Below are 12,549 nucleotides of genomic sequence, written 5' to 3'. Positions count from 1 at the left end.
TTCCAAAACTAAAAAAACTTTAGTGAGCAGAATGGCATTGTTTTACATTTTTGCAGATCTCCAATGTCTAGCTTAATTAAACATAGCTGGGCTTCCATATATGGTCTGCATTCAATCTGTTGCAGTAGTTGTTTTGGTTGAAATATACAAAGAAAGCCTGGCCTCCCACAGATATGTAGGTAGAAAAGGGAGGGATTTTGGATCATATTTTCAGAAAGTTTGGGATATTCTTTTTTTTGACACTGCACCAAGCCTGACAAATGCTCGTTTCTTACAGGTTATTTGCAATCTAAAACTGTAGTAGTGAACTTTGTCAGTTACATTAAAATCTATTGGTCTGGGCAGGTGTGGTGGCTCACACCTGTAATCCTGACACTTTGGGAGGCTGAGGCAGGTGAATCACCTGAGGTCAGGAGTTCAAAACCAGCTTGGCCAACATGGTGAAACCCTGTCTCTACTAAAAAAAAAAAAAAATACAAAAGCCAGCTGTGATTGGGGGCACCTGTAATCCCATCTACTCTGGAGGCTGAGGCAGGGAGAATTGCTTAAACCCGGGAGGCAGAGGTTGCAGTGAGCCAAGATCATGCCACTGCACTCCAGTCTGGGCGACAGAGCGAGACTCTGTCTCCAAAAAAAAAAAAAATCTATTGTTCTGTTTGACTCTTTGGGTGGAACTTTCACTTATGCATTATTTTGTAGCATTGTGCATTGGTCATTTGTTAAATACTGATTTGCCAAGTTAATCACATCTTCCAAATGTAGACACATTTTATTATTAATATTAAGAAATCACATTTGTTAATATCACCCCCATCTTAGAAAGGTTTTTGAGCATTAGGAAGCTTTCAAGCTCATGGTGGCGAAATTGTAATTTCCACTTGAAAGTTTGTATTTAATTATTGGCAAATATTGCCAGTAGCTGGGATTACAGGCGTGTGCCACCATGCTTGTCTAATTTTGTATTTTTGGTAGAGATTAGGTTTTGCCATGTTGGTGAGGCTGGTCTCGAACTCCTGACCTCAGGTGAAACACCTGCCTCGGCCTCCTAGAGTGCTGGGGATTACAGGTGTGAGCCACCACACCCGGCCTGTCAGTCATCTTTCAAACAAAAATTGCACTCTGTGGGAGAAAACCAGCAAGTTCACTCACAACTCAGTTGCACAAGTGTATTTCCAAAATCAAGACAACCATTGTGCTTCTGTATACAACAGAAGTTATTTATGTGTAGTTTCCCTTTCATCATACAGAATTTTAAAAATGTACACTACAGCCAAAACTTAATAAAATTAGTAATATTTACTGCCAATATTGACACTCTTTTACTGCAAGTATATAGTAGTAAAGAATATAGCAACTACTGGTACACTTTGGTGCCACTGCCTTGATTCGTAGTAAGTCACCAGCAGTTTTACCCACAATGCTCTTGCACTGTCAGTGCAAATGTCAACATTGTGCAGAAAGCAAATGACATCATATAATTTTTTGTTTGCTTGTTTTTTTCTTTTTGTTTTCGTTTTTTGACACAGAGTCTGGTTCTGTCGCCCAGGCTGGAGTACAGTGGCGTGATCTTGGCTCACTGCAACCTCTGCCTCCTGGGCTTAAGTGATTCTCATGCCTCAGCCTCCTGAGTAGCTGGAATTACAGGTGTGTGCCACCACACCTGGCTGATTTTTGTATTTTTGGTAGAGACAGGGTTTTACCCTGTTGGCCAGGCTGGTCTCAAACTCCTGACATCAAGTGATCCGCCCACCTTGGCCTCCCGAAGTGCTGAGATTACAGGTGTGAGCCGCCGCGCCTTGCCTGTTTTTGTTTTTGAATCAGTGTCTCACTCTGTTGCCCAGGCTGGAGTGCAGTGGCATGATCATGGCTCACTGCAGCCTGGACCTCCTGGGCTCAAGCCATCCTCCCACCTCAGTCTCTCCAAGTAGCTGGGACTACAGGCACATGCCACCATGCCTGGCTAATTTTTGTATTTTTTGTAGAGACAGGATTTCACCATGTTGCCTAGGCTGGTCTTGAACTCCTAGGCTCAATAAATTCACTCGCCTCAGCCTCCCAAAGTACTGGGATTACCGCACCTGGCCAACATCATACTATTATTATAAAAATAGCTGTGACCTTGCAGATCTTCCCTGAATGGATCTTGAATATCTTTAGGGGTTTTTGGATCACACTTTGTTTTCTTCTGTTCTAACTACTTCATAGTTCAAGCAGATGTATGTGCTGTGGTATTCATCCCCTGCTTAACGTTTGTTTAGATTATGAGTACTTTAATTGAAGGGGTGGGTTGCCCCTCCACACCTGTGGGTGTTTCTCGTTAGGTGGAATGAGAGACTTGGAAAAGAAAAAGACACAGAGACAAAGTATAGAGAAAGAAATAAGGGGACCCAGGGAACCAGCGTTCAGCATATGGAGGATCCCGCCAGCCTCTGAGTTCCCTTAGTATTTATTGATCATTCTTGGGTGTTTCTCCGAGAGGGGGATGTGTCAGGGTCACAAGACAGTAGTGGGGAGAGGGTCAGCAGACAAACACGTGAACAAAGGTCTTTGCATCATAGACAAGGTAAATAATCAAGTGCTGTGCTTTTAGATATGCATACACATAAACATCTCAATGCTTTACAAAGCAGTATTGCTGCCCGCATGTCCCACCTCCAGCCTTAAGGCGGTTTTTCCCTATCTCACATTCCATTGCCCAGGGACGGGCAGGAGACAGATGCCTTCCTCTTGTCTCAACTGCAAGAGGCATGCCTTCCTCTTATACTAATCCTCCTCAGCACAGACCCTTTACAGGTGTCGGGCTAGGGGACGGTCAGGTCTTTCTCTTCCCACGAGGCCATATTTCAGACTATCACATGGGGAGAAACCTTGGACAATACCTGGCTTTCCTAGGCAGAGGTCCCTGCGGTCTTCCGCAGTATTTGTGTCCCTGGGTACTTGAGATTAGGGAGTGGTGATGACTCTTAAGGAGCATGCTGCCTTCAAGCATCTGTTTAACAAAGCACATCTTGCACAACCCTTAATCCATTTAACCCTGAGTTTGACACAGCACATGTTTCAGAGAGCACGGCGTTGGGGGTAAGGTCATAGATTAACAGAATCTCAAGGCAGAAGAATTTTTCTTAGTACAGAACAAAATGGAGTCTCCTATGTCTACTTCTTTCTACACAGACACAGTAACAATCTGATCTCTCTTGCTTTTCCCCACATTAATGGTAGACATTGGTGGCTTTTTATGACTTTTTTACATATCCTGTCATGTCTGTTGGTGTGTTTTTATATAGTAAACAGTCAAAACATATTTGTAAATTAATAAATTTCTAATATTGTCTATCTAGTTGAAATTTTCTCCATTCTGAAACCAAGATGATTTTGAAATAATGTTTTTTTAAAAATAATACAAACATATTCAGACTGGAACAAAAATTAAAAAAAAAGTTCAGAAATAAAATAGCTTATTCCCCCCTAGGAAAGATTTTTCACTATGGTTGCTTTTTTTCTATTCCATAGTGTTAAAAACAAAATCCATAGATCTAGCTTTTTATCCATCTTATTCTGGGGAAAAAACCTACAAAATCAGTAATATAATTTTTAATGTATTATTAATAGAAAGAATACTGTTCATTTTTTAGAAGTATTAAACTGTTTCATTTTTTCTGGAGCACCTTAAGTGTTTGTTGTACATAAAACATAAGCAATTGACTAAAAAGCATATTGTAAATGTAAGAATTTACTTTTTGGGTAATTTCCACATCACTGATATATTGCATACTATCTAGGTAAAAGTTAAACAGACTTTTAAGACAGTGATAACAAATATTGTTGAATGTGAATGCCTATTAATGTGAAAAGTCACTGGGTTTAGGCAGAAGCAACTTTAATGGGATGAATGATTTTTGGTTGTTCACTTGTTTTCATAGTATTAGGGATTTGAAAATAATAGGGACACAGGGCTTTGACTCAACTTGGACTTGTGATGACATGTTGAGCTTTATAGCATATGACGTTCACTTTGGAATCACTTACACTTTTGTTTGTTTTCAAGGCATATTTCTCATTTTATGCATAAAGTTCCTTTTCCATCTCCTCAGAGACCACGGATTTTAGTTCAGGTAAGGTTTTTTTGTTTTTGATTGGGGGACCTATGAGTTGTTATTGGCTCTGTCAAAATGTAACATAAGAATAACAATTTTGAATGAGGAAAAAAACCTAATGAGATTTAGAGAGAACCAGATACTATTCCGTGTTGTAGTTTGGGCCTTTAATGTTTTATTAACTCCTCCCAGACATCTCCTGCTTTTCTTAGAGAACGGGTTCAAGAATTAAAGAAGTAGGTTGAAGTAGACATTTTGAATACACAGAAAGGAACTTTTTTCCCCTAAATTTGTTGTAGGTATTTGAAAGTTTGTGCCTTTGGCAGTTATTTAATAAGTTAAGGGAAAGTTGTGTGTGTGCATAAATTTCAAAACATAGATAAGAGTGATTACATTATTATATTGATACAGATAAAATACCTAGAAAAATAGTATTTTGAGCTTTATATTCAGTCTGAATATCCACATGTGATTTCTGTCTTGTTTCCTGGAATATAGTGTAAGAATATACATAGCACATTCAGTTTAAATACACACAAAAGATTGTTTTATGATGGAAGTTAACAAACTTTTTTGGTTATTGGTCATACACTAAATATTTTAGTCTTTACTTGTCATCTGATCTCTGTCACAACTATTCAGCTCTTCTGTTACAGCACAAGAACAGCTGGGTAATATGTAAAGAATGAGCATGCCTATATTTCAGTAAAACCTTATTTACAAAAACAGGCAATCTATGGATTTGCCATGTAGGCCATAGGTTTTTTGACCCTGGTATTATGGTATTAAATGAATAATTTAGTCTTTCAGTGTGAATTTGTTAAAATGGCATCAGGGGAAACCATTGAGGACAGAAGAAAAGAGGATTCACAGTAAGAAGAATTAGTAGTTGAAAGGGGTCAGGACATGTTTTTCAAGATCTTAGTGAGTAATACAAAGTGTTCTGATACTGGTAAATGGATATACTGAAACTTCATGGGCATAATCATTATTTTATATATTTTTAACAGAAAGTGGTGTTTTAAAGTTCATCTTTATGTTTCAAATTCTTTATTTTAAATCTTCTTCCAGTTATCACCACATGATAATCTGATTCTCAGTCAGCCTGTGTCTTCACCTCTTCCACTAAGGCAAGTAAAACCTCATTTCTATTTATTTTTCTCTCAATCTAGCATAACATTCAAATATTTTATTTTTCCTAGCTAAAATTTCAAATATTGATGGAAATACTTCTCATTTAACTACTACTTTTCTAAATTCCTTTTACTTAATGTTTGGGTTGCAGTTATTAATGAAAAAAGGAAACTTTTATAATAGTGTTTTGTATTTTGTGTTTCTATTATCATCAAGTACATACTATTGTGTGTGTGTGTGTGTGTATTTATATATGTAGATGATGAGAACAGTTATTTTTAGCTTTAATTAACCTCTGAAGAACATTCAAATGCAATTAATTTTTTCTTTTTAAAATGCAATTAATTTTAAATTTTACCCAAAAGAAAAAAAATAGTTCTAATTATTAAATTGTAGAATAGGACAATGTATTTTCTTACCTTAAAAGTTCAGAGAAATCATTATGTTTTCTCTACAGTATCCTTTCTTGAAATTTGATTAGCTGTGTAATTTTTTCATCAGAGAAATGGTTACAGTCTGATTAAGTTATATAGGAGATACCTAAGGGAGACCAGCTGCCATCTTTGACATTAATTTTGTAAGAATTGCAGATTATTTCATCACTAGCTCTCAGCCCAGAGTGACAAATGTTTTCTTAACCTTTGTTTGAGCTGAAAATAAACTAGAAACAATGAGTGAGACTATATATGTCACTCTAAATTACATAAAGGACTTTTTTAGGTAACAGCTTTGTTGAGATATAATTCACATATCATGTAATTCACCCAATTAAAGTGTATGATTCAATAATTATATTCACAGAGTTCTGCAGCTATCACTGTAATAAATTTTAGAACATTTTCGTCACCCGAAAAAGAAACTCTTTACCCTTCGGCAGTTAACCTCCTTAATTCCTCCCATCTCTAACATACACATACCCCTCTCCAGCCCTAGTCAACCACTAATCTACATTCTGTCTCTATAGATCTGTCTATACTGGACATTTCATATAAATGGAATCATACAATATGTAGTCTGGCTTCTTTGACTTAGATTAATGTTTTCCAGGTCTATCTATGTTGCCTCATGTATCAGTACTTTTTTTTATTGCCAAATAATATTGTATGGATATACATTTTATGTATCTGTTTATCAGTTGATAGACATTTGGGATAGTTCCACATTTTGGCTACTATGAACTTACCCCGATTTTTTTGTGGACATATGTTTTCATTTCACCAAGAGGCTTTTGTTATTAGTTTTGCTTTATTTAAAAGATTATTCCAGTGAAACTAGTTGTTTAGCATTATATAAACAAAATACTTGCTGGCTTACTGAACTATTTATTTACTTTGTCAGTTCAGTATTTTGTTACTATATAGAAGGCCTAAGTTTATTGTTTTCATTATTAACTTGCTTTGTATGTGTATCTTATCATCTTGTACCTCTTGATTTCCTATTACTATTATCATTACAGTAGTAAAGATTATTCACAAAATTAAGTTTTAATGTGTATTTACCTTAAGGGAAGTGGGCCTGTAAGTCATATGGTTTTTCTGATAATTACAGTGGAAGATAGGCCATGTTCAAAAACTTCCATTTAAGGATTTGCTTTCAATCAAAGCATCCCTTTTATAAATTGCATTCTTTATTTGGACATTATCTATATGACAGATCTTTTTATATGAAATGAAGCAGATGACTTTTCATTTTCCATATTGAATTCAGTACAAAAGAATGATTTTGGAATCTCCTAAAACTGCATTGTTTTCATAGTGTGTTTGTGATGCAGTGTTTTCCCTGCATCATAGCAGCAGTCATGTTTAACGGTGAATATATAATACAAATTGTACCCTAATCAACATATATAATACAAATCCTACTCTAATCAACTACTATTGCCCATTGTTTTAGATAATGAGGTGTTTGGATCATTATTTTTTAATTATATATTTTTGTTTGGATTGACAGTGGTGGCAAGTTTTCAACACTACTGCAGAATTTAGGCCCTGAAAATGCTGTGACACTACTGGTGTTTGCAGTAACAGAACATAAAATTCTTATCCATTCCCTACGGCCGTCCGTGCTTACTAGTGTGACAGAAGCATTAGTGTCTGTGAGTATCACAGTTTCTTATTGGCAGTCAATTTAGTTTAAACTTAGTTTATTTATATAACTTAAAGTCATTTTAATACTTAACTAAAATTCAGAGAGTAATGAATTTGTGTTTTTTGAAAGCAGTTTTGATTTCCTGACCATTAACTCTAGTTATAATTATTTCATTCATTATCAGGCATTAGGCTTTAGATAATACTTAAAAGACAGTTTTTTATGTGTGCTGATAAATTATGCTTCAGTGTTAAAAAGCTAAATTCTCTCCTATCTTTTGTTTATCCAAGATGATTTTCCCTTTCCACTGGCCATGCCCGTATGTTCCTCTCTGCCCACTGGCTTTAGCAGATGTCTTGAGTGCACCATGTCCATTCATAGTAGGGATTGATTCAAGATACTTTGATCTCTATGATCCTCCACCAGATGTCAGTTGTGTTGATGTAGATACCAACACTATTTCTCAGTAAGTACATTTTAGTGATTCTACATGTATATTTTACAACTTTGTAGCATATGTATGTAACTGTATATTTTATGATTGTTAAGTAGGATTCTTTTAAGACATATTGTTTTCCTTGTTATGTGGGGTAATCACCATCTTTGAATCAGACCTTATTATGCGTCAATGGAGTAGATTTAGAGTATTAAAGAGGGTTTTGTTGGAAGGGGTATACCTTTCATCCTCAGGCTTTCAATATTTAAGAAACATTTTAATGTTAGGCTTGCTTAGAAATTTAGCCAAACGGGGCCGGGCGCGGTGGCTCATGCCTATAATCCTAGCACTTTGGGAGGCCAAGGTGGTCGGATCACCTGAGGTCAGGAGTTTGAGACCAGCCTGACCAACAAGGAGAAACTCCATCTCTACTAAAAATAAAAATACAAAATTAGCTGAGCGTGGTGGCGCATGCCTGGAATCCCAGCTACTCGGGAGGCTGAAGCAGGAGAATTGCTTCAACCCGGGAGGCGGAGGTTGTGGTGAGCTGAGATCGCGCCACTGCATTCCAGCCTGGGCAACAACAGTGAAACTCTGTCTCAAAAAAAAAAAAAAAAAGAAATTTAGCCAAAGGGAAATTGAGGTTAGAAATAGAAAAAGTTTATTTCCCTTTAATGATATGAGTATAGGTGAAATCACAAATTGAATTAAAACACCATTCTTTGATTAATATTTCAATCCTATTTCTAGTCTTTTATAATACTATTAGAATACTTAAATATAGACTGGGCGTGGTGGCTGACGCCTATAATCCCAGCACTTTGGGAAGCCAAGGTGGACGGATCACTTGAGGTCAGGAGTTCGAGACCAGCCTGGCCAACATGGTAAAACCCTGGCTCTACTAAAAATTCAAAAATTAGCTGGACATGGTGGCAGGTAATCCCAGCTACTCCAGAGACTGAGGCAGGAGAATCGCTTGAACCCGGGAGGCGGAGGCTGCAGTGAGCCGAGATTGCATCACTGCTTTCCAGCCTGGGCAACGGAGGGAGACTCCGTCTCAAAAGAAAAAAACAAAAAAAACAAAAAAAAAACCCATCATAGTAAAATAATGCTTTAAAATTTTAAAATAAGTTTTAAATTATACATAATTTCATTATCTTTACACCCTAGGGATGCAAGGGTTTTATGTTTTCATTTCTTTGCACTGAATTTATATGTAAGTTATAGCTATTGGAACTATTTTTAAAGCCTTTTTATAATTCTGTATTGTTTTGTGTCCCTTATTTTAAATTTAATCATACTTAATCTATTCAGGGAAGAGGAAATTGATGCACTGTCCACATTGCACCCACAGGACATGTTTATAATAACTATGATTTAGTCTAATAAAGCCCAAAAGCTGGTACAGCTTTTACACTTAAATATGTAAATGTGAAGTAGGTTTTTCTCCTTTTTTAAAAAGAGACGGGGTCTTACTCTGTCACTCAGGCTGGAGTGCAGTAGCATGATCATAGTTCACTGCCAAATTTCTGGGATCAAGCAATCCTCCTGCCTCAGCCTCCCAGGTAGCTAGGACTACAGGTGTGTACCACCATGCCTGGCTAATTTTTTTTTTTTTTTTTTTTTTGAGACAGAGTCTCGCTTTGTCACCCAGGCTGGAGTGCAGTGATGCGATCTCAGCTCAATGTAAGCTCCGCCTCCCGGGTTCACACCATTCTCCTGCCTCAGCCTCCCAAGTAGCTGGGACTACAGGCACCCGCCACCATGCCTGGGTAATTTTTTTGTATTTTTAGTAGAGATGGGGTTTCACCATGTTAGCCAGGATGTCTTGATCTCCTGACCTCGTGATCTGCCTGCGTCAGCCTCCCAAAGTGCTGAGATTATAGGTGTGAGCCACCGCACCCGGTCATGCCTGGCTAATTTTTTAAAATGAGAAGGGGTCTTGCAGTGTTGTCCCGGCTGGTTTGGAACTCCTGACCTCATGTGATCCTCCCCCCTTGGCATCTCAAAGCATTGGGATTACAGGCATGAGCCACCACACCCAGTTTTTCTCCATTTTTAAGTAAGAGCTTTTTATCTTAAAGCTTTTTTTGAAAAAAATTTTTTACTTTTTATTCTTTTGAGACAATGTCTCGTTCTGTTGCCCAAGCTGGAGTGCGCAGTGGTGTAATCTCAGCTCACTGCAACCTCTTCCTTCCAGGTTCAAGAGATTCTCCTGCCTCAGCCTCCCAAGTAGCTGGGACTACAGGTGTGTGCCACCACACCTGGATAATTTTTGAGAGGGGTTTTCACCGTGTTGGCCAGGCTGGTCTCGAACTACTGGCCTCAGGTGATCTGCCTGCCTCGGCCTCCCGAAGGGCTGAGACAGCCTAAAGCTTTTCGATTTAATTATGAAACCTTAGATTAGTTCTCAGGCTTGTCACATGTCACAACCTCAAGTGCGTAAACCATTAGAAAAGTTTAGCAGAAAATGAATATTCTGTTATAAAGCATGCATACTGTCAAAAAGTTTTTATTCATGGAAAGCCTAACCAAGAAAATACGAAATATATTTTATGCATAAAAGCCATTTTACATACGGCATCAATAGATTCAATGATTCTTTACCATCAACATTTCATTCTTTACCAGAACTGTTTAATACTTTTAAACATTAAAGTAATACAACTTTTCCTTGCCAAGTTAATGTTACGTGATGTAGTATTTTTTAATTGAAATTAACAGTGGTAAGAGTGTATACTGTGTTTATTATGGTAATAAATTGTATTTTCCACCTTATCATGTCTCTTAATTTGTTAAAAGAATTTTCTCGGCTAGGTGTCTTGACTCATACCTGTAATCTCCACACTTTGGGAGGCTGAGGCAGGAGGATCACTTGAGGCCAGAAGAGACCCCATTTATACAAAAAATTTAAAAATTAGAAAAAGAATTTTGTCTTCCTACTTACTATTTTTTCTTTCTTTCTTGAAGTTGCTGAGGTCTGAGCTCTTTTCTTTCTGCTTTGATCACTAATGAGTTAAAGAATCAAAGAAAGATAAGTTGTTTCTGCTCGTGAATTCTTGCCATTACCACCCTCCCAAACCGGTGGAGGACTAGACTAGCAAACTGACAGCTTTCTACTTTCCTTCAATTAGAATTTCTGAAGCCCCAGCCTGAAGTTTGAAAGAAAAACAAATCCCAAGTATGGAATTTTTGGTTTCTTTTTCCCTTCCCTGTCTGTCTTAAGTATGTATGATACAGACTATTTTTAAATATGAAGAAATTTCTGAAGAAAGGGAAAGAAATTAATATGTATGTACCAAGTGTAAAGCTACATGTGTAGCCTGTTATCTCATGTTATTCTCCATACTTTGTGAGGTGGTTCTTTTTTTATTTTTTTTTATTATTATTTTTTGAGACAGAGTCTCACTCTGTTGCCCAGGCTGGAGTGCGGTGGCGTGATCTCAGCTCACTGCAAGCTCCACCTCCCAGGTTCATGCCATTCCCCTGCCTCAGCCTCCCGAGTAGCTGGGACCACAGGTGCCCGCCACCATACCTGGCTAATTTTTTGTATTTTTTAGTAGAGACGGGGTTTCACCGTGTTAGCCAGGATGGTCTCGATCTCCTGACCTCATGATCTGCCCGCCTCGGCCTCCCAAAGTGCTGGGATTACAGGCGTGAGCCACCGCGCCCAGCCGAGGTAGTTCTTATTAACCCTTCTGACAAGGAAACCAAAGCTTAGATTTTTAAGCGATTTATCAAAGGGCATATAGCTTATGTTGTCAGAACTGCATTTTAAAGCCATTACTGTTTGACTCCAAAACTAATGCTTCTACCACTAATTATTGGGTAACTATATAATATGTGTATGTCATGAAATAATATAGTAATCTTGTAAGTGGAAGTCATCATGAGTAAATATACATTTACTCATAAGATGATCTTTTTTATAAGAAGATGATCATAGACCAAACTCAAGTACTTCAAAAAATTCCCTTACCCAGCCAAGTTTTAGAGGGAAGATATCAAAGGGAAGAGGCAGAAATTATAGCAGTAAGTAACAGTAATTAGATGTGATCAGATGATACCAAGATGTTGTTCATTCATTTACGCCACAAACATATCCCCAGTGCCCTTTTTTTTGCTAGGCACTGGGAATAAAATAGCAAACCACATATTCTCCTTTCTCTTAAGACACTCATAATTAAGTCTAGCAAGACAGGCACTATGCAGTGAATGGTAAGACACAGTGGGAAAGCTGTGTTACTGAGTTTCATCAAGAAAATAATTTTAAAAAGTGTTTCTATGTTGCGTTCTTACTATAACACGGGATCCTGTTGGTCACATTGTAAATGTAATCACACCTTCACAGCAGGACATCTGCAGTTTGACTCTGCCCTATCTTTATTTTTATTCTCATTTGTGGAAAGATAGAGGGGACAAATTCCAAGACAGTCATTTTTGTTCAGCTTAAGCTTTCTTATCCCACTCTTTTTTCTTTGTTTATTTTCAAAGTGATATTTGCCCTTTTTTGTTCTGTAGGAAGTTTAGGGAATATAAAAAGGTTCAGCAAGTTCCACTACACACCTGTGCTATGTTGTTCTGTGGTGGTTAAAATATGAGTGTTTTACTTTTCTTTTCTTTTTCTATACATTTTTCAAGTTTTCTAAAATGAATATTCATTGCTTTTGAAATAAAAAAAAAACTGATTCAATAAAAAGTAGAGTCAGCTGGTCACAGTGCCTTTTGCCTGTAATCCTAACACTTTGAGAGGCAGAGGCCAGGAGGATTCCTTAAGATGTGGAGTTCAAGACCAGC

The 12,549-nt window shown here is 37.4% G+C and overlaps 1 protein-coding gene across 13 annotated transcripts in view; it reads left to right on the top strand.

The window, feature by feature from the left end:
- DENND4A (DENN domain containing 4A) overlaps nucleotides 1-12,549 on the top strand; it is a 134,292-nt gene that overhangs the window by 55,617 nt on the left and 66,126 nt on the right. For all 13 annotated transcript variants that reach the window (XM_055362626.2, XM_055362633.2, XM_055362631.2 and 10 more), the window contains 4 exons: nucleotides 4,046-4,112; nucleotides 5,166-5,224; nucleotides 7,179-7,323; nucleotides 7,607-7,782. In XM_055362626.2, the coding sequence (XP_055218601.1) occupies nucleotides 4,046-4,112; nucleotides 5,166-5,224; nucleotides 7,179-7,323; nucleotides 7,607-7,782 (447 nt within the window). The remainder of the gene's footprint in view (nucleotides 1-4,045; nucleotides 4,113-5,165; nucleotides 5,225-7,178; nucleotides 7,324-7,606; nucleotides 7,783-12,549) is intronic.

This window comes from Gorilla gorilla, chromosome 16 (assembly GCF_029281585.2).
Source record: "Gorilla gorilla gorilla isolate KB3781 chromosome 16, NHGRI_mGorGor1-v2.1_pri, whole genome shotgun sequence".
Taxonomy (NCBI): domain Eukaryota; kingdom Metazoa; phylum Chordata; class Mammalia; order Primates; family Hominidae; genus Gorilla; species Gorilla gorilla.
The sequence above is the reverse complement of the archived record's forward strand: the minus strand, read 5'-3'. Positions and strand labels throughout refer to the sequence as shown.